Below are 22,654 nucleotides of genomic sequence, written 5' to 3' on the forward strand. Positions count from 1 at the left end.
TTTTCCTCCCTCCCTCCCTCCTCCCCTCTTTTTCCTCCCTCCCTCCCTCCTCCCCTCTCTTTTTCCTCCCTCCCTCCCTCCTCCCCTCTCTTTTTCCTCCCTCCCTCCCTCCTCCCCTCTCTTTTTCCTCCCTCCCTCCCTCCTCCCCTCTCTTTTTCCTCCCTCCCTCCCTCCTCCCCTCTCTTTTTCCTCCCTCCCTCCCTCCTCCCCTCTCTTTTTCCTCCCTCCCTCCCTCCTCCCCTCTCTTTTTCCTCCCTCCCTCCCTCCTCCCCTCTTTTTCCTCCCTCCCTCCCTCCTCCCCTCTCTTTTTCCTCCCTCCCTCCCTCCTCCCCTCTCTTTTTCCTCCCTCCCTCCCTCCTCCCCTCTCTTTTTCCTCCCTCCCTCCCTCCTCCCCTCTCTTTTTCCTCCCTCCCTCCCTCCTCCCCTCTCTTTTTCCTCCCTCCCTCCCCTCTTCTTTTTCCTCCCTCCCTCCCCTCTTCTTTTTCCTCCCTCCCTCCTCCCCTCTTCTTTTTCCTCCCTCCCTCCCTCCTCCCCTCTTCTTTTTCCTCCCTCCCTCCTCCCCTCTTCTTTTTCCTCCCTCCCTCCCTCCTCCCCTCTTCTTTTTCCTCCCTCCCTCCCTCCTCCCCTCTTTTTTTTCCTCCCTCCCTCCCTCCTCCCCTCTTTTTTTTCCCTCCCTCCCTCCTCCCCTCTTTTTTTCCTCCCTCCCTCCTCCCCTCTTTTTTTTCCTCCCTCCCTCCTCCCCTCTTTTTTTTCCTCCCTCCCTCCTCCCCATTTTTCCCCTCCCTCCCTCTGAAAAGTTGCCAATTCTTTTTAATCATGAAAGAATTTGTAAAGTTTAATTTTGAAGGGAACTCATTAGGATCCTGTTCCCTCAGCGCAACATGTTTTTCCAGAAATTCGTTGAGTATGGAAGCTACCCGTTACCAGGCCCCTCTCAATTCCAATGTAATCATCAAGCAGGAGGTCTTAGGGACTGGCCTGGGTTGAACTCAGCATGTATGGAGGAACTGCAACCAGAATTCTTTCTTTCAGTAGTCTCTTCAATAACTCTGTCGAACCATAGAAAAGATACAGCACAGAAGGGGGCCATTCAGCCCATCTTGTCCGCACCGGCTCGAAGAACAACCAGGTGCCCAATCTAATCCCACCTTCCAGCACCCGATCCGTGGCCCTGCAGCTTACAACACTTTAGGTGCAGGTCCAGGTACTTTTTAAAAGAGTTGAGGGTCCCTGCCTCTACCACCAATTCGGGCAGCGAATTCCGTACATCCACCACCCTCTGGGTAAAAAAGCTTTTCCTCATGTCCCCTCTAATCCTTCCACCAATCAGCTTAAATCTATGTCCTCTAGTTCTTGAACTCTCCGCTAGGGAAAACAGGTACTTCCTGTCTACTCTATCTAGGCCCCTCATAATTTTGTACAAGTCAATCAAGTCTCCCCTCAACCTCCTCTGCTCCAAGGAAAACAACCCCAGCCTATCCAATCTCTCCTCGTAGCTGCAATTTTCAAGCCCTGGCAACAATTTTGTAAATCTTCTCTGCACTTTCTCCAAAGCAATTACCTCCTTCCTGTCCTTCTCGCCTCCTTCTCATTTATTACACTTGCGTAATCAATGAACAGTTGAGTAAATTCTGGCAAGGTGTGCAATATTCACCAAAAAAGCCCAAGGCTTAAATTTGACACTCCTGTGGTTTCAGTGAGATCTACTTCACTCTTACAGGCTTGGTAGCAGCACTGACACAGACATGCTGGTTATATAATGTTTCAAATGTTAAGCAGGCATATTAGCCAATGCAGAATTATCAAAATTGTTTTTTAAAAAGCAGTGTTTCTCTGTTGATGTGAGTGATGTGTACACTGAGGTACAAAATGTGGTTTGTTTGATAGGCACGTGTGATGGCGACCATAGGTGTCACTCGAGGACTTGGAGATCATGATCTGAAGGTTCACGACTCTAATATCCACATAAAACCTTTTCTCTCGTGCACTCCTGAGGTAACGTAACTATTATGAGTCTATAAAGCATGCGCACATAGTTACTAACTGGCTTTTTGTCCCCATTTACCCCTGCTACCTACTATTGACTATAAGGCTGTTGGCATTTTATCCAACTGCCTACTGACATCGAGCTTTGGATGCACCGAACTTTCCTTCAGTTCAATGTCGGAAAAGCCAAGCCATTCTCCTCGCGTTCGTGCCAGCGCCTATAGTCCTCAATCTCCACAACTGCCTGTTCAGGTCGGTCTAGGTGGTGTGAAACCTTGGTGTTCTACTTGATCTTGAGCTGACCTTCCCCACATCTGGTCAGTTGGAAGACGTCATTCATCCACCTCTGTAAGACTCCTCACATGTGCTCCTACCTCTGGACCTTGGGTGGAAAAAACCCTAGACCATGCCCAAATCACCTGAAGAATTGATTTCTGGAGTGATCTGCCCTCCTCCAAACTAATACCCACCAATCTGAGTGCCCCCAGTGGCACTTTCTTCCACAAACAGCCATACGAAGCTACATGAGCCTTGTAATATAATTTTGGCCATCCTTTAGGGGATAATTTTCAACCTACCAGCATTGCATCTATAACAATCGCCCGACCCGCAGCCCCAGTTTTACGTTTAAGTGGTAAGTTGACAGTCACCCCCTTAAATCTCTATATTCTCTAGATTTTTCTGCGAATATTAATCTTCCAGCAAATTGAAAATTTGAACCGTCTATTTTGAAATGGCTGTTCTGATAGTGAGAAGACTGCCATAGTTTGCAATCTGCTATTATTTTTTTTTAAATAAAATGGTATGATCTCTTTGAAAATCAGGATCGATTAAGAGATGTTGGGATTTTCAAATTCTGCCCAAAACGGACGTGGCATTGGCGGATCGACCATGCCACCCACTTGAACTATTTCCAGATTCAACGGGCACCAAACGGGTGCTTTGCCACAGCTCGCTGGTTGTGGGAGGGAGGGAAATCGACGAGCTCCTGTGCTGAGCCGGCCGGCAGGTCGGGCCTGGGGGGGGGGGGGCGAGGGGCCAATCCGAAGGGAGGGAGAGCGTGCACGGACCGCCAGTGGGCTGCAGTGTTTCTGCGGAGCCAGGCGGAGCACTCCTGGTCCAACCGTCCCCACGAAAATAAACGGCAAAGTGGTTTCGGGGGCCCTTTTGCGGAGCGGCCATCAGTGAGCGGCCCCTTTAAGGATGACTGGTTAGACCACTCGCCGCCTGCAACAAATGGATGGAGCTCTGCCCGTTGGTATTTGACAATTGCAATCGGGATCCCACAACGTAGGACACTGATGTGCATATTTAAACATTCTCCCACTTGAAACGGGCGGGCATGCTGTGCGTCCGTCTACAGGCCCACCTGAAAACGGCATTAGACGGGCCCCGGGCGTCCAAACGGCAAACCTTTCCTCTGCCAGCCGCCCATTTTTCAGGTGAGATGTGCAGAAAATTGCCCCGACACCTCATTTATTAGATGTGTTTCTACTGAATGGGGAATCACGCACATTGGAATGCGAGTGGAGTACCAGGCTGGACTCTGGGACTGTATTCTGAATGCCTTCTGTCTGCAATAACTTAATTGCACGGAATTGTCATTCAGCTCACTTACAGTTATTAATTTGACGATGCCATTTTTTGCCCGAAAACCACATTTCAAAAAAAAAAATTTGGTCCCAATATGAAAATTCTTTGCACTCAATGTTATATGCGTTAATCATTGACGAGGAGACTATAAAAAGAGTTTCAACAATAGGAATTGTGTGCGAAGTGTTTCTCAGATTTTCTTGGAAAATAGTCACTGAACAAATCGAAAATGTTAGCAACAATTTGAATTCAGATCTTCCAGTTTTTCCCACTCTGCATCCCACTGAATACCCTTTTTGCAATGTAAATTATTTTTCAAAATTTAATATTTATTCACTTAAAATATGATCTGTTAACAGTGTGTAGGAATACATCAACATGACAGTGCTTTTACTAGCAACTTGTTACTAGTTTACAATCCAATCCTACAGTAAATCTAAGCAAAACTGTTTTGAATTATACATTTGATTTATTGCATTGGTTGCAAACTTAATAGACATATTTTCGTATGCAAATGAACGCCGAATATTCAATGAAGTTACGTTCTAGGGAATTATGCCGTAATTCAGTTTTGGCTGAAGAAAAATTCATTTTAATCTCGACTCCGACACCACAGAGCAGTAAAGTCACTGAAGACTGAAAGCCCGAAAGCATAAAAAATATTGAATGATTGATGCGTGTGGCCCCACGATTTCATAAAATTTCATTTCGTTCTCTCTTTCTTGTTTGTGCATAATTAGCATGGAATGGGTGACAGCATTCACAGCGTGATGGACTAGGATTGTACCTTCTCCAGATTGAGCCTTGCACCCTGACCGTTTTATTTCTGTCCACATAATGCGCACAAAGCATTGCCTTTGTGACTTTTTAACGTAGTCTGCATTTCACAAAAGCGCCCTTGCACACGTAAATCAATGCAAAACGGAGGCATTTCACAATTTTTTTTTTTAAAAAGCCGCTCTTTTGAAGCAACAATCTGTACGTGTTTGGTCGAGCGCATCGGTTTTTAAATAAATGTTCCTGACCTTACCGTCCTCTTAAAACCCCTTTCACAGATGCAAATAAAGAACATTTTTCCATTTGCTGCACAATCCGTACTCCCGAACCAGTAACCTCTGTGAATCAAGGGAGATAGACGGACTCTGTGAATATTGAGAATTATGCATACTTAATGAGGATGCTGCCATATTTGCATATGTAAATGAACATATCTAATAAATAGCATTGCCATGCTCCTTACTTACAAGTACAATTACATTTTTGTTACTAATTTTACACATAACTGTGGTAGGATCTAATACTTAATTAGCAAACATTTAAGGACTGTTTTAAGTTCTGTAAGTAAAATGAATGGCCTACAGTAGGCATCAGTGTAGATTTTACATCCAATGCGACTTATATAACACATTCGAGGAAGGTTGTGATTTCTACACAAGGTTTTACAGAAGCTGTGTCACTGTGGGCTCCATTTATTAGAATTTCCCATCTTCCCTGCTCAGGAGTAATTCAATTCAAGAGTGTAAATCTACAGAGAAAATGGGCCTACCTTGCATGGTTTATGAGCTGTGGAGATTAGACGAGATAGAATGTCACAGTGTTGCCATGGAAATGTCAACTGCCTGATTTCCATATTGAGTCCAGCAAAATTGCTGTTGACCTAAAGGATGTTTGCTGAAAGTTGGTGGAACCTAAATCAAAGTACTCGGTATTCCATCTTCTGGCCTGCAGCCTGACCGCTGGTGACGGATGACAACGTTATTTGTGAAACAGAAATGAGAATAATGCACATTGCACAGCTTTTCTATTTGCAATACCTTTCCGACACAAAAGAAGAATGAAATGCAATATTCAAACCACTGAAAGCGTACTTGTAATTTTTTGTTTAGGCATTTGGAATATATTTTTGCTCATTATCATTTAGATTTTGTGGTTTGTGGGAATCTTTAAAAGGACGGTTATGAATAATTGATGGGGTTATGGGGGGAGAATTTGTTTTCTGCACAGGTACAAAGAAAATTGAGCTGCTTTTGAAAATCCTTTTATCTTTTGGGGAAAAAAAAATGTTCATTCGATTTGATCCGTGTACAGGTGCGAGTTTACGACTTTTCAGAGCATGAACACGAAGCAGATGATGCACTGGTTCTGGCCACCGATGGACTGTGGGATGTCCTGTCGAATAAAGAAGTGTCCGAAGCAATTACAAGCTTTCTCTCCAACTGTGATCCCGACGATCCGTACAGGTCTGTGAGGGGTTTAAAAACCATTTCTAAATGAATGAACTCGGCTACTTAATAATCCAGAACGTGGGTACAGCACAGTCTGTAATGGAAATGATTTTTATATAGAAAAATTGAAGTAGTAAATTTTACTGGCCGAATACTTGATGTAATTGTTGCTGTAACTCTCTATATTACATAGAATTATATAGAATCTACAGTACAGAAACAGGCCATTCGGCCCTACTGGTACACACAAGATTCCTCCCACCCCTCTTCATCTAACCCTATCAGCATATCCTTCTTTTCCTTTCTCCCTCATGTGCTTATCTAACTTTCCCCTTAAATGCATCTATGCTATTCACCTCAACTACTCCTTGTGGTAGCGAGTTCTATATTCTTACCAATCTTTCGGGTAAAAAAAAAAAAAGTTTCTCCTGAATTCCCTATTGGATTTATTGGTGACTGGCCCCTAGTTTTGGTCTCCCCACAAGTGGAAACATCATCTCTACGTCAGGACCATAGAAGTTCACAGCAAGGAAAAGGAGGCCCATTGTGTCTGTGCTGGCTCTTTGCTGGAGCAATCCAAAAATAATCCCAGTGCCCCGTTCTCTCTCCTCAGCCATTCTCCGTGTCAAAGCATTCCATGCTTCCAACCACCCTCTACATAAAGAAAAGTCACCTAACCCCTCTCCTCATTCTCTTAATGACGTTTTAAATTGATGACCCTTCATCACTGTCTCCCCAAAGCAACGGATTTTCCTATTCACTCCATCGAAGTCCCTCAATTTTAAAAACATCCATTAAATCTCCTCTTAGCTTTCTCTGTTCCAGTGAAAATAGTCCCAGTATATCAAGTGTCTCCTCGTTGCTACAGTTTCCCATCCCTGGCATCATCCTGGTGAATCTATGCTGTACGCTCCCTGAAGACTTTAATATCCTTTCTGACACCTGGGGGTGGATTTTGACTTGGGCACCCGGCCGATGGAGTCCGCTGGCCGGATACCCTCACCCGCGGCAAAGAGACGGCCGCGATTTTGACGCCCTGAACTTATTTGCATCAAAACAATGAGCTGCAGGGCGCCAAATGTGCATTCTGATGTCTCCAGTGTCATTCTGAAGGGTGTTGCATGTATTTGTCATTGCTCAACGTTACATCATCTAGTGTTAAGACAAATCAGTGCGTAGACAACATCCAACACTGTTACCGGAGATGGAGGCTGAACTCAAGCTACCCGTAAAATAATCACAATCCCACCTATGTGACCTGATCCATATAAGTCTCAAACGCAGCACAAGATCTTCCATGTGACTGTCAGAAGGGCTATGTGTTACCTTGTAGTCAGAAGCCTGTGACATAAAATGGTGTCATCTGTTGGTACCCAATAGGAATATAACTTTGGGTAAACCTGCACTTGGGGGGGGAGAAAGGTCACTGATTTTGATAGTAGATAGAACTTTACATTGTACCCAGGTGACAAGGAGAGAAATGCCTCAATGTCGCAGCTGTTCCCATCCCACACCACGGACACAAGTAGTGTATCCTGTTGCCCTTCACACTGCAGCAGTACATTTACATCGTATTACATAGAAATTACAGTACAGAAACAGGCCATTCAGCCCAACTGATCCACGACAGTGTTTATGCTCCACACGAGCCTCCTTCCACCCTACTTCATTTAACCCTTTTAGCATATCCTTCTATTCCTTTCTCCCTCATGTGTTTATCTAGCTTCCCCTAAAAGGCATCTCTGCTATTTGCCTCAACTACTCCTTGTGGTAGTGAGTTCCACATTCTAACCACTCTCTGGGTAAAGAAGTTTCTCCTGAATTCCCCACTGGATTTATTAGTGACTATCTTATATTTATGGCCCCTAGTTTTGGCCTCCCCCACAAGTGGAATTATCTTCTCTACATCTACCCTATCAAACCCTTTCATTATCTTAAAGACCTCTGTCATGTCACTCCTCAGCCTTCTCTTTTCTAGAGAAAAGAGCCCCAGCCTATTCAATCTTTTCTGAAAGGTATAACCTCTCAGCTCTGGTATCATCCTTGTAAATCTTTTTTGCACCTTCTCCAATGCCTGTATATCCTTTTTATAATATTTTTATCATTTAGTTTGTATCAAAATTTCAAGTATTTAAGGAGTGTACTGGCAACGACCTCTGCACACTTGCCGCCTCCGAGTGATGTACAACTCGTATGTAGCTTAGTTCCGAAGTCAAAAGGAGGGGGAAAGGGACAGAGACCCCTTGTTGCCAGGTCTCCATCCTCTTTACGTTGCCCTGAGATTTCTGGTACTTCCCTCGAGGGGTAGGCAGCACACCTGCACCCACAAAAGGCTCAAGTGTTGAAAGCACGTGGAAGTGAATGGGAGAGGACCTACTGGCCCGTCATGCCTCACTTTACTCTGGGAACATCAGATGGTCATCCATTTGGAGGGGCCTCCAAAGAAGTCTCTCAGGCCTGCAGCAGCGGCTGGCTTTCTGCCCAATTATGGGTGCAGGCTTCTCTGGGAGTGGGTCTTCGCCAGGGGCATGTTGGGCACATGCTAACGACCTGAACTTGCAGGTTCAAGAGAAGTCAGCACACTTCGGCACGCTGCACATGACTAGCAATCCGGCGGGGGAGGGGGGAATATTATGTTTTTTTTTATTCATTCATGGGATGTGAGCATCGCTGGCGAGGCCAGCATTTATTGCCCATCCCTAATTGCCCTTGAGAAGGTGGTGGTGAGCCGCCGCCTTGAACCGCTGCAGTCCGTGTGGTGAAGGTTCTCCCTCAGTGCTGTTAGGGAGGGAGTTCCAGGATTTTGACCCAGCGATGATATTCACCAAGCATTTCCTAGACTTAGAGAAAGGTAGGTTGTTCTAGCAAAGTAGGGACTAATCAGGTCAACCTCCATCCCGGCCTGCTCGCTTCACCCACCACCGCCTCCTCAGAATCTGCCAGCATCTCATCACCTGCCTCTCCGCTCTTCCCTCCAGAATGTCTGTTAACTCACAAGCAAAGTCCTTGCCTCCACGACCTTATTGTAGACGATTGCATCAACATCATTGGATCCTTGATAAACAGGGCCTTCTTACTGAATAGCCTTGACTTTTAGGAGAATTAATTATATAAAGTGCTATTAATTAAGAAAAATATATAACCAATTTATGAATCAATATCTCACCTTGTTTTCTTTTAGACCTTGGCTTCAGTTCCCTGAGATGATGATTTTTCGTAAAATAAATAAAAAATTGTTAATTACTTTTGCCTTTCTTAAAATATCTTTTTAGAAGATAATTGCCTCAAAAATAGCTTTAGCTGTTGAACAATGATGACCAATATTGCCTAACCAGTTTATCCCAAGTTTTAAAAGTGAAAAGAGAAGGACAATGGAGTTCGTGCTAGTCTCTACTTGCTTATCTATCCCTTGTATTTCCAGTCAAAAAGAATTACTCAAGCAATTATATCAGGGCACAGTAGGGTTAGGGGGTCAAATGGTTTTGGTTGGTAAATGGTCCCAGTTATTTCCTCTGTTGATGCACTGTGGAGGGTAGCTCACTTTTTGAAGACTTAAGATTCTATCTTGGATTGTGAGACTTAATTTCACTCACTCCACCTTGTACTTTTGTTCAATCTGTGATGTTTTCATAAGTTAGTTGAAGTATTACAGCACATGGCTGAAAGCAGTCTAAAGTGAGAGCAGTTTTAAATGGGGTGTAGAACATCTGATTCATTGACCAATTTTAGTCTAGTTGTTAATGGATACACATAAAGCTGTATATTATGGTGAAAAATAAAAGCAGTATTTCGAAATCTAAGTAATTGCAGACACAAAATTCAACAGTTGCTTAAAATGAGGTCATACTAGTGATTTTAATTGGATAGCTCTTTCAAAGTGCCGGCATAGGCACGATGGGTTGAATGGCCTCCTCCTATGCTGTATGATTCTTTGATTCTATGACTAGTGAGTCTTCCAACAAAAAAATACACAAAACACCATCTAAATTCTGTAATTATCAGTAGTGGGCCCCAATGTACCTGCACTTACCTTGTGAAGGTTCTCTCCCTTTTGTTCAAAGTACCTTTTCATGTCATGAAATGTCCTTGTGGTACCATACTGTGGTAACAGATTGGCAGAATTGCCTCAGCATCTCTCCTTTCCGATATGATGAGCAGAGATCACACGGCTTCAAAGGATAAGAGTGTGGCAGGGCAGAGTTCAGAATGTGGCGTCATTGGGAAACTGCAATTTCTTTCTAATCTCTAGGGCATTGTAGTTTCAGAAGGATGCAAAAGTGTCAACTCTTTATTGCAGGTGAATATATGAAAGCAGCATATACAGGACACTCTTGTATTTTATGGGGAACCGCAAGATAATCTGTTGTCACCATTCACACGAGAATGCACCTGTCATTTTTAATTTCATCCCATGGTCACCGTTCATCTTTAGTTTTTAATTACAAACATGGTCACAATCTGTTCACCTGTGTGATTACATTATAGCGAGTAAAATTAACCTTAATCAGCATAATTATGATCTATTTGTACGTGTAATAAAGTCGCAGATGGTCAGTGATAAATTACTGAAGTATAAATTCTAGAGTTGCTTAAAGTGGAAGCCTTGCTGTCAGCTAGCCTTCGGGCCAAGTGCTGTTTTTACATTCAGTCATTTTTATCCGTGAATACTCTGTACAAATAATCTTTAGAAGATCTGGTCATCCAAGAATGCAGCAGTAATTGGAACTAGGAGGAAAAAATCCTGAAATGTAAAGCATTTGAAATAAATTGAGGATAAAATGAAACATACCTGTCGTAGGAAGTGCAACAAGTACAATGAGCAGGGAAGAATATAATTTTATCCAAGGCGAGATTTTAACAGACGCCCTGACATCAGCACTAAAAGATATTAGCTTTGCATCCATATTTTCCACAATACAAATATTTAATGGAAATAAAAACTGTTTTTAAATTGTAGCGAAATTTTGTTAATGCATTCCAATAATTAATTTGAACATATTCAGATCCCTGTTACAATATGTAAATCGTGTTTTTTTTGCACAATAAGCAACTTTTTTTTATATAAAAATACTAATTCCGCTGGGGGAAACAGGCTGCAAAACCTACTTAAACCCTCTTCTTGGCACCTCCATCTGATGATAGGGGTATTGCTGTGTTGACATTTGTATGTCTTTTTTTTAAGAAGCATGCACTGTTTTGCAATAAGAACTCAGTCCGTTTTGATCCAAAGTAAAAGTGCAGGGCAGTTTTGTGCTTTGGATATTCAGAAATGGAGGTTCTATTAAAGAGTGCATTTTAATTCAGTTATCACATGTGTTGTCAGTCGTTGGCCATGATTTTCCAAATCCCATGTGTATTAAAACAAATCTACATACCTATGGGGAATCACAGTTTTTGGAAACTTGCTGATACAAGCTGTACTCTAGAGAAAACCTTTAAAACATGGGTGGTTCTCTAATGGAGAAATTCTGATCAGCCACAGTCATGTACGAGTGCTTAACATGCCCATGCTACATTCCTATGTGTGTTATAATAAATGGGCTATCATCTGTGTGAAAATAACTCACACAGGAATGCAGCACTAGCGCATTAGCTGTTGCTATGGGAACGCCACCTAAATTTCAAAATCTACACTGCCATTTCAGACAATTCAATAATATTCTCCTCATCCAAAGAGAGATCAACTAAACAAGCAAAAGTAACCAGAGGCTCTCAATAACCCACCATCTACAGTACAATAAGATTGCAGCAGCTATGTTGGATCTCATCTTCTACCAGTTGAGGAAACACAAACAGCTTTGTTACAATATTGCATTGTATTTGTTTTTTTTTAATTTGAGAATAAGCTCCCACTATCTTCCCACTCCCCCCATCCCCCCTCCATTTTTCTCCGCTGGTCTCCTGTTCCACCTGTAGTGGGGAAATACCAACATATGAAATTGATGGGCAGGAAAAGACCAGCTGCTCCATCAAGCCTGCCCCACACTCATGATGGCCTGAACATCATGACTAAGCATTTCCTCCCTCCCTCCTGCACCCCCCAACCCCCCAACCCCCCTCACCCTCCAACTTTGTAGCCATGAAATCCCCTGGCAGAGGCAAAAAACAGAGAAAAAACCCAGGGCCAATAAGAACATAAGAAATAGGAGCAGGAGTAGGTCATGCAGCCCCTCAAGCCTGCTCTGCCATTCAATAAGATCATAGCTAGTGGAGTTGAGATCTTCGACCACAACTCCACTTTCCTGCCCTATCCCCATATCCCTTGATTCCCTGAGAGTCCAAAAATCTATCGATCTCAATCTTGAATATACTCAAAGACTGAGCATTCACAGCCCTCTGAGGTAGAGAATTCCAAAGATTCATAACCCTCTTGAGTGAAGAAATATTTTCTCACCTCGGTCCTAAATGGCCGACCTCTTATCTTGAGACTATGATTCCTAGTTCTAGACTCTCCAGCCAGGGGAAACAGCCTCTCAGTATCTACCCTGTCAAGGCCTCTCAGAATTTTATACGTTTCAATGATTTCACCTCTCATTCTTCTAAACTTCAGAGAATATAGGCCCATTTTATTAAATCTCTCCTCATAGGATAACCCTCTCATCCCAGGAATCAATGGAGTGAACCTTTGTGGCAAGTATATCCTTCCTTGGATAAGGAGACCAAAACTGTACACAGTACTCCAGGTGTGGTCTCACCAGAGCCCCATATATTTGCAGCACGATCCCCTTACTCTTATATTCCAACCCCCTTGTAATAAAGGCTAATTGCTTGCTGTACCTGCATGTTTACATTCTGTGATTCGTGTACAAGGACACCTAAATCCCTCTGACTACCAACCTTTCTTAGTCTCTCACCTTTTAAAAAATATTCTGCTTTTCTATTCTTTCTACCAAAGTGGATAATTTCATATTTCCCCACATTATACTCCATCTACCACTTTCTCGCCCACTCACTTAACCTGTCTGTATCCCTTTCCAGCCTCTTTGCATCCTCCTCACAGCTTACTTTCCCACCGAGCTTTGTATCATCAGCAAAATTGGATACATTACACTTGGTCCCCTCATCTAAGTCATTGATATAGATTGTAAACAATCTGCCAACCCGAAAATGACCCATTTATCCCTATTCTCTGGGGGGGGGAAAAATACTCCAGACAATTCCTCTCCGACCCCCCTCAGGTGATCAAAACCAATACGGATGATCACATGGACCATGTATTATCTATAAAGACACTTACCTTCTAAAGACAGACAGAGGACCAGGCAGGTAGTTCAGGAATCCCCTGAGTGCATTTCACTCTCGGTATTCAGTTCTGACTGCTGGTAAAGGAGGGTTCCTCTGGGGAGTGCAGCCAAAGTCAAGTCCACAGCACCATGGGTGGCTCAGCTTTACAGGGGGAGAGGAGGAAGGTCAGGAAAGCAATAGTGATAGGGGATGCAACAGTTAGGGGAATAGACAGGCATTTCTGTGGCCGCAGTCGTGATTCCAGGATGGTATGTTGCCTCCCTGGTGCCAGGGTCAAGGATGTCACTGAGCGGCTGCAGAACATTCTGAAGGGGGAGGGTGAACAGCTGGAGGTCGAGGTCCATATTGGTACCAACGACATAGGTAGAAAGAGGGATGAGGTGATGCAGGCAGATTTTAAGGAGCTAGGAAAGAAATTAATAAGCAGGACCTCAAAGGTAGTAATCTGTGGATTACTCCCAGTGCCACGCGCTAGTGAGTATAGAAATAGGAGGATAGAGCAGATGAATGCATGGCTGGAGAGATGGTGCAGGAGGGGGAGGGCTTTAGATTCCTGGGGCATTGGGACCGGTTCTGGGTGAGGTGGGACCTGCACAAACCGGACGGGTTGCACCTTAACAGGGCCGGGACCAATATCCTCGCGGGAAGGTTTGCTAGTGCTGTTGGGGAGGGTTTAAGCTAGGTTGGCAGGGGGATGGGAACCTGAGCGTAGATTCAGAAGGGAGAGAAGCAGAGCTGGAAATGGAAGGCAGAAAATTAGTAAGCGAGTTTGGTAGGCAGAGGAAACAAAGGTTAGAAAATAGACAACAAAGGAGTTTGGCAGTGCTTAATGGTATATACCTCAATACAAAGAGTATCGTGAATAAGGCAGATGAGCTGAGGGCACAGATAGACACATGGAAGTATGATATCGTAGCTATTACTGAAACATGGATTAAAGAGGGGCAGGAATGGCAGCTCAACATTCCTGGTTATAAGGTTTTCAGACGAGATAGAGAGAGGGATTAAAAAAGAGGGGGGACGGCAATATTGGTCAAAGAAACAATTACAGCTGTGAGGAGGGATGATATGTTAGAAGGATCATCAAATGAGGCCATATCAGTTCAGCTAAAGAACAAAAAAGGGGCAATCACACCATTGAAAGTGCACTATAGACCCCCAAACAGTCAGAGGGAGATAGAAGAGCAAACATGTAGGCAAATTTCTGAGAATTGCAATAACAATAGGGCAATAATAGCAGGGGATTTCAACTACCCTAATATTAACTGGGATATAATCAGTGTGAAAGGTATAGAGGGCGCAGAATTCTTAAATTGCATTCAGGAGAACTTTTTTAGCCAGTACGTAGCAAGCCCAACAAGAGAGGGGGCAGTTCTGGATTTAGTTTTAGGGAATGAAGCTGGGCAGATGGAAGGAGTATCAGTGGGAGAGCATTTTGCTGGTAGTGATTATAATTCAGTCAGATTTACTATATTTATGGGAAAGGACAAAGATAGAACAGGAGTAAAAGTTTTCAATTGGGGAAAAGCCAATTTTACTAAGCTGAGAAGTGATTTAGCAAAAGTGGACTGGAAACAGCTAATTGAAGGTAAATTAGTGTCAAAGCAGTGGAAGGCATTCAAGGGAGAGATAGTGTAGGTTCAGAACAAACATGTTCCCACAAAGAAAAAAGGTGGGTCTGCCAAATCAAGAGCCCCCTGGATGATCAGGAGCATACAGGGTAAGATATGGCAAAAATGAGAAGCTTATGTCATACCAAGAGTTCAATACTGCAGAAAGCCTAGAAGTATAGAGAATGCAGGGGTGAAATTAAAAAGGAAATTAGGACAGCAAAGAGAGGGCATGAAAAATCCTGGCAAGGAAAACTCAAAGATGTTTTATAAATACATAAAGAGCAAGAGGATAACTAAGGAAAGAGTAGGGCCTATTAGAAACTAAAAACGTACCCATGTGTGGAAACGGAAAGGGTGGATATGGTTCTGAATGAATACTTTGCATCTGTCTTCACAATTGGGAGACTATGCAGAGATTTTAGTTAAGGAGGAGGAGTGTGAAATATTGGGTGGGATAAACATAGTGAGAGAGGAAGTATTAAAGGGTTTAGCATCTTTGAAAGTAGATAAATCGCCAGGCCCAGGCAAAATGTATCCCAGGCTGTTGAGAAGCAAGGGAGGAAATAGCAGAGGCTCTGACCATCATTTTCTAATCCTCCCTGGCTACCGGCGTGGTGCCAGAGGATTGGAGGACTGCTAATGTTGTACCGTTGTTTAAAAAGGGAGAAAGGGATAAACCAAGTAATTACAGGCCAGTCAATCTAACCTTGGTGGTGGGAAAATTATTGGAATCAGCTCTGAGGGACAGCGTAAATCGTCATTTAGAAATGCACAGATTAATCAAGGACAGTCAGCGTGGATTTGTTATGGGAAGGTCGTGTCTAACTAACTTGATTGAATTTTTTGAGGAGGTAACAAAGAGGGTAGATGAGGGTAACGCGTTTGATGTAGTCTACATGGATTTTAGCAAGGCTTTTGACAAGGTCCCATGTGGCAAACTGGTTAAAAAAGTAAAAGCCCATGGGATCGAAGGGAAAGTGGCAAGTTGGATCCAAAATTGGCTCAGTGGCAGGAAGCAAAGGGTAATGGTTGACGGGTGTTTTTGTGGCTAGAAGACTGTTTCCTTTGGGGTTCCGCAGGGCTCAGTACTAGGTCCGTTGCTTTTTGTGGTATATATTGATTTGGACTTGAATGTAGGGGACATGATCAAGAAATTTGCAGATGATACAAAAATTGGCCGTGTGGTTGATAGTGAGGAAGAAAGCTGTAGACTGCAGGAAGATATCAATGGACTGGACAGGTGGGCAGAAAAGTGGCAAATGGAATTCAATCCGGAGAAATATGAGGTGATGCATTTGGGGAGGGCAAACAAGGCGAGGGAATACACAATAAATGGGAGGATACTGAGAGGTGTAGAGGAAGTGAGGGACCTTGGAGTGCATGTCCACAGATCCCTGAAGGTAGCCGGACAGGTAGATAAGGTGGTTAAGAAGGCATACGGGATACTTTCCTTTATTAGCAGAGGCATAGAATATGAGAGCAGGGAGGTTATGCTAGAACTGTATAAAACACTAGTTAGGCCACAGCTTGATTACTGCGTACAGTTCTAGTCACCACATTACAGGAAGGATGTGATTGCACTAGAGAGGGTACAGAGGATTTACAGATTTATGAGGATGTTGCCAGGGCTGAAGAATTTTAGCTATGAGAAAAGATTGGATAGGCTGGGGGTGTTTTCTTCAGAACAAAGGAGGCTGAGGGGAGATTTGATTGAGGTATATAAAATTGAGGGACCTAGATAGAGTGGATAGGGAGGACGTATTTCCCTTAGAGGGATCAGTGACCAGGGGACATAGATTTAAAGTATTTGGTAGAAGGATTAGAGGGGAGCTGAAGAGAATTTTTTTCACCAAGGGTGGGGGTCTGGAACTCATTGTCTGAAAGGGTGGTAGAGGCAGAAACCCTCAACTCATTTTAAAAAAAAAAGTACTTGGATGTGCACTTGAAGTGCCATAACCTACAGGGCTATGGACCAAATGCTGGGAAGTGGGATTAAGCTGGATAGCTCTTTTTCGGCCAGCACAGACACGATGGGCCGAATGGCCTCCTTCTGTGCCGTAACTTTCTATGATTCTATGAAATGCCTGATCTATTTTCACAACATTTGTGAGATCCGGAACACAGTGGAGGAGAGGTTTGTCGCTGCATTGCATAGTGTGCTACTGCTCTGCTGCAGTATTTCACAATAAACAACTTCAAAGATTAAGAAGAAATATTAGAAATCAGGGCCTGAAGACATAAACAAATGTCTATCACAATTTTCATAGTATGAAATGATCTCAGTTGATTGAGAGGAATCTATTCCACAAGTAATAGTCAGCGAGGAGAGATACTAAAAATCAGTAGTCACCAATCAGAAGTGTTGCATGTACCAGACAAGGTAAATGAGCAGCTCATGTGAGTTATCTGACCCTGATTAGGGGAAGGGTAATAGATTTGGAAGTTATATCAAGTTACATTGAAAGTGCAGCACAGAAATAGGCCATTTGGCCCAACTGGTCTATGCCGCTGTTTATGCTGCACAAGAGCCTCCTCCCTTCCTACTCCACCTAACCCTATCAGGATACCCTTCTATTCCTTTCTCCCTCATGTGCTTATCTAGCTTCCCCTTGAATGCATATATGCCAATTGTCTCAACTACTCCTTGTGGTAACATGTTCCACATTCTCACCACTCTTTGGATAAAGAAGTTTCTCCTGAATTCCCCATTAGATTTATTAGCGGCTATTTTATAATTATGACCTCTAGTTTTGGACTCTCCCACAAGTGGAAACATTTTCTCTACATCTATGCTATCATTATCTTAAAGACCTCTATCAGGTCACCCCTTTTCTAGAGAAAAGAGCTCCAGCTTTTCCTGTTGCCCTTTTTTTTGCATTCGTTCATGGGATGTGGGCGTCGCTGGCGAGGCCAGCATTTATTGCCCATCCCTAATTGCCCTTGAGAAGGTGGTGGTGAGCCGCCTTCTAAACATGATATAAAGACCGTAAAAAGGCTTGGTATATTTAGATTAAATCTTTCATTTGCAGTAATATTTTCTATCCCCGATTCAATGGATAGCTTATGAAATTATAGCAGCATCTGGATTAATTTAAATATAAAAGTAGAGGCAGCTTCCCATCCAAGAACATTACAGGATGTTGACGAATTGATTAAAGTTGATTGCCCCAACCTATTTATTCAGTATGTATAGTCCAGAATGTATTCCAGCTAATAAGTTTATATGGTTTTCTTAGAAATTAAATCTTTCACCGTTAAATGGAAAACAGTGTTGAGATTTGGATAAACCCTCTACTGAAGGGAAGATTTTACAAACAATGTCACCTCTACCTTCAGTCGAATCCCTTGGATTAGATAGGAACATTGTGGAATTTTATATGTAACATCATCCCGTCACTTGTAACATGCTGGGCTGCCATCCCAGAAGATGATTGGATGGGGCCTGATGAAACATCTATGCCGCTGACCTTGCTGTACAACCCACAACCTCTCACTTCTTTAGGAATAAGACATGCGTTAAAATGTTCGAATTACCTCATGACTTCCCTAATAAATGGGGATCATAAATGCTGTCATCCAGGTTTGTGATATTTTAGGCAAAGCTGATTTACTCTGGCCAGGACTTCATCAGCGACAAGCCTTCAGCAGATTATTCCAGACACTTCTGTAATATTGTCCAGGAAGTGAAAATACTTGGTTTGTCACCCGCTGTTCTAAAAAGGCCTACAGGTCCATTTGAAGCAAAATGTAAGGGTTCAGATCAGCGTTGGTGCTGTACATCTCGTTCTTCAAATTGAAACCCTGCTTGATGAGAAACCAGGAGATCAAGTGAGAAATAAAAACAGCAAAATCCAATTTTTCCCCATGCTTATTACACAACTCTCCAAATTCAACAATATCAGAATGCCATAGGCTGCTCTGTTCATTAAGATGCTCTGCAAATTAATACCATCTGAAGACAAAGGGAGGGCTGATTTTCATCCCAGTGTTTGGGCAGGAGCGGGACTGAAAATTGTGGGGCAGCACTTACCGCCTAACTCTCACTGTCTTTCCAGACTGCCCCCATTTTTGGTGGGATTCTTGAGATGAGCGGCTGCCATAAGCAGGTGGGAGCCTCATTGCAGCTTGCAAATCGTCAAATGTACAAAACTTGTTACATCCCTGGGTTACGCTATCGTACAATTAGATATTGGGCAGTACAGGCACACTCCTCAACTTAAGACACTCTGACCACTTACAGGAGTGACCAGCATTCCTGTATCCAGGAGAATATCTCAGGCAGACCCAAAAATTGTAACACCTATCAATTAAAGGTAGTAGGGGTAATTTAGACTTTGTGAAATAGTGTAAAACAGGTGATAGCAAATCGGCAGCCGTTTTACATCTCCACTGATTTTTATTTCCATTGAAGTCAATGGGAGATGTAAACGGGCTCCAGATTTGCCATCACCCATTTTACGCTATCGCACAAAGTCAAAGTGACGCCCCACTGACTGCAGAAGTTCAGTAAATCTAGTTAATCCATTACCTAGCTGAATTCCATTACTTGAAATGTCAACTTATGACTTAATTATACATTCCAGTAATGGATTGTGACTCTATAAACAAAAGGGGTTTGTGAAAAGTCAAAATCTACCTCAATGGATCAATGAAATGCGAGAAAATTGGACAGACAATCGCGATGGATACTACAGACACAAAAAACTTATTATGTAGATTAACTTGGTAAACATTCTAGTGCTGAAACAAATTGTGTTGTTTATGGTTTTAGCAGTTTACCAAAGCCAAAATCTTGCACAGTGGTAATTTGTTATTCATATAGTTGTATACTTCACGTATACATTAATTCTTCACAGGTACACACTGGCAGCCCAGGACTTGGTGATGAGGGCTAGAGGAGTTTTGAAGGACCGAGGATGGAGGATATCAAATGACAGGCTTGGCTCAGGCGACGACATCTCCGTTTTCGTCATTCCTCTCCAGCATGGAAATAAATTGACATGATAATGACCGCATCATGACTGGTTCACTTATTTGTTGCTGGCATCCATTAACAATGCTGATGGGAGGAAGATTTCCTTTTGTTTGTTACTTGTAGCAAAATCATAAATGTATTCTTCATACCGACGTTTACAGTTTCACTACAAATAAGAATCAAAGGAAATCTTTCCCCTGTGGTGACCAGAAAGTGAGAGGCAGAAATGCCAGTACTGATTCCACCAAGTCTTATGAAAAGACAGGAGTTTAATAAATGGCATATTGGCAGATTTCCTTCTCAGTTCAAATTTCACAATCCTTAATTCCACTTCTGTTGTTAAAGTTGGATGTAATTTTTTTCCTGCAATCAAATAAATATATCCTGTATAAATCAAAAAGGATGTATATTTATCAAAACTCAAGTCTTTAAATATTAAATCTTTGCATTATAACTTATAAAGTATGAAAATTTTGATGTATATTTTCCAAGTGCTGTAATGCTAGTGGGGGAAAATTCTTTGTGCTGTGTTTTAGAGTTCTTCATATAATCAATATGGCAGTCACCTACCAGAAATATGCTGTGATAATGTAGTAAATATTGTTTCAATTTTTTTATGGCACTGTTCAAAGATGAAATCCGTTGGTCACCACAGTTCATTCAAAAATGATACAAGGCACCAACTGTTGTATATACTGGCAACGGCAGGGTAAGATATGTGAATCTGCTGGTTATTTTTGTAAAGTGGTTTTATTTGGCTGTTGACTGACCAAGATTACCTACAGGCTTTCACAAGTCTGTCTGTTGTCATATTCAACATTTATTGTTCTCAACTTGAAGAATGATTTCCCTGCACATCTCTGTTCTTCAGTTCTTCCACTGATACTATATGCTTGGCACTGTCAAAACGCTGCCACAATCACATACTACTCATGCCAATCTCACACAAAAGCAGCATTAATAGACTGAAGTATTCTGCAAGACTGATATTCATCTCATTGAAGTATTCCAAGTTTGATCTGTGCTACTCTGAAATATTTCATAGGTGCCAAGAGAAAACTGTTAAAGAATTCTTTTTAAAACATTTAATTCATTTCTGAGAGTCTGAAATGTGAAACATTTTTATTCCAAAGCAATGTTACATTCAGCCACCTTTTTGAAGTTTTATTTCAATGTTTTGAATCTTAAAAGTACTGTATAAGAAAGCTGGATTGAAGATGTGAATAACTTATGTACTGCTGTATTTGTCTGTTCATGAAGGTGGTCTGTAAAGAGAAGGTAATGTTGCACTGTACAGTAATTAAATTTGCTTCATGTTTAAACACTTTATACAGTTATCTTTCTAATCACAGATCACACTGTTGGCAATGGAGATTTTTAATGTAAATCTTTCTGATTTTTTCTACGTTTGTAAATAATCTTTTTCCATACTGCATTCCATATATCAAATTGGATGGCAAGGAACATGAAAAAAACAATTTTGAAATGATTAGCAATAAACAGGTTAATATATGCATTAGACAAACTAAATTTATTTTTGCTACAAGAATTTGTTTTTAATTTTATATGTGCTTATGGAGTACTGTAGGATACTATCTCCCACACAGTGACATTAAGCAATCCCAGATCAAACGTAATGCAGTTTCCACAATACTGATCTAACAAGGTGGCTCTTCGCAGCAACAGAAATGAACCCTTTACCATGCCTGTGTAACACTTTCATTTTTCACATTTCTCATTCGCAATGGTGTCTGCGAGGCATACTCTTAAATTGGCGGCAAATTCCAGTCAATGATATGCTGTATTCATGATTTGGGATCCCAAAGGTAATAAGACAATCTTCTAATATGCGTTGCCACGCAGTTCTACATTATTCTAAATATTTAATCCCTCTGATTGTCTAATGCTAATCTGTGAACAAATGACATTTTATACCCTAAAGGCTAGGCTTCACCCTAAACCTTCTGAAGTGCACATCAATGTACAAAAGGCAAAGCTATGTTAACAGTGGTGATGACACATCCTGACAGCATGGGGTCTAAATTAGCTTTGTTTTGAACATAATCTAATTAATATATATTCATCTAGCCATGTTTTAGGAAACCATCCATAGCATTTTGTAATGGTTAGTACAGGATTGGCATTGAATGTTCACTGATTATATCTCTCTGACCTTACACGCTACATTATTCATCCCTGACAGTTACTTCCCTTGACGTGGTATTTCTATGGTCCCAGCAGCCCGTGAATGAACATCTTCCACAAAAAATCTTATTATCTACATCTACACTTATCCTTCTAACCTTCAATCCCAATCCCAGCTGGAAGGAACAATTCCTCTGTGTGCTAAATGTTAACAAAATCAGAAATGTGTTCTTCAAAGACAGGCTTATGATTTCATTACATGTAATACACAGAGGAAGTCTTCCCCCTCCCCAGCCCCCCCAAATATTTAACCATCCCCCTTTTTAAATGAATTCATTAACATACTGTTAACTTAGAATCTGTTCCACATATCTACTACTCCATGAGAAAAGAGTTCCTTATAATCTCCCAACACCATGGCCTCGATCACCGTTCCTTCATTGCCATTGGGTCAAAATCCTGGAACTCCCTACCTAACAGCATTGTGGGAGCACCTTCACCACACACAATGCAGCGGTTCAAGAAGGCAGTCCACCACCACCTTCTCAGGGGCAACTAGGGATGGGCAATAAATGCCGGCCTTACTAGTGCTGCCCCTATCCCAAGAGCAAATAAAAAGAAAATCACATGGGCTTCATGGTGTCTATGGCTGTCCAAGAAATCAAAGGGATTGGCTTTGTGAGATGCAATAATCTTACCTCAATCTCTGTGTAGATAGGGGCCCTGCCTGCCTGGTTTTTATGATCTTGGCCAACCGACCACTGATGGTTGCTGCACACAGTGTTTCCATTTTGGCTGTAGGTTGAGGGAATTGCAATGACCCATTGTGATGATGGGGTCTGGCATGATGCACTTTTCTGCAACAGAATGTA

The 22,654-nt window shown here is 42.2% G+C and overlaps 1 protein-coding gene across 2 annotated transcripts in view; it reads left to right on the forward strand.

Moving 5' to 3' along the window:
- Positions 1-20,959, forward strand: part of ppm1h (protein phosphatase, Mg2+/Mn2+ dependent, 1H) — a 131,434-nt gene extending 110,475 nt beyond the window's left edge. For both annotated transcript variants that reach the window (XM_067999372.1, XM_067999373.1), the window contains exons 8-10: positions 1,888-1,995; positions 5,668-5,819; positions 19,519-20,959. In XM_067999372.1, the coding sequence (XP_067855473.1) occupies positions 1,888-1,995; positions 5,668-5,819; positions 19,519-19,666 (408 nt within the window). In that variant the 3' untranslated portion in view covers positions 19,667-20,959. The remainder of the gene's footprint in view (positions 1-1,887; positions 1,996-5,667; positions 5,820-19,518) is intronic.
- Positions 20,960-22,654: the final 1,695 nt, after the last annotated feature.

This window comes from Heptranchias perlo, chromosome 18 (genome assembly GCF_035084215.1).
Source record: "Heptranchias perlo isolate sHepPer1 chromosome 18, sHepPer1.hap1, whole genome shotgun sequence".
Lineage (NCBI taxonomy): Eukaryota > Metazoa > Chordata > Chondrichthyes > Hexanchiformes > Hexanchidae > Heptranchias > Heptranchias perlo.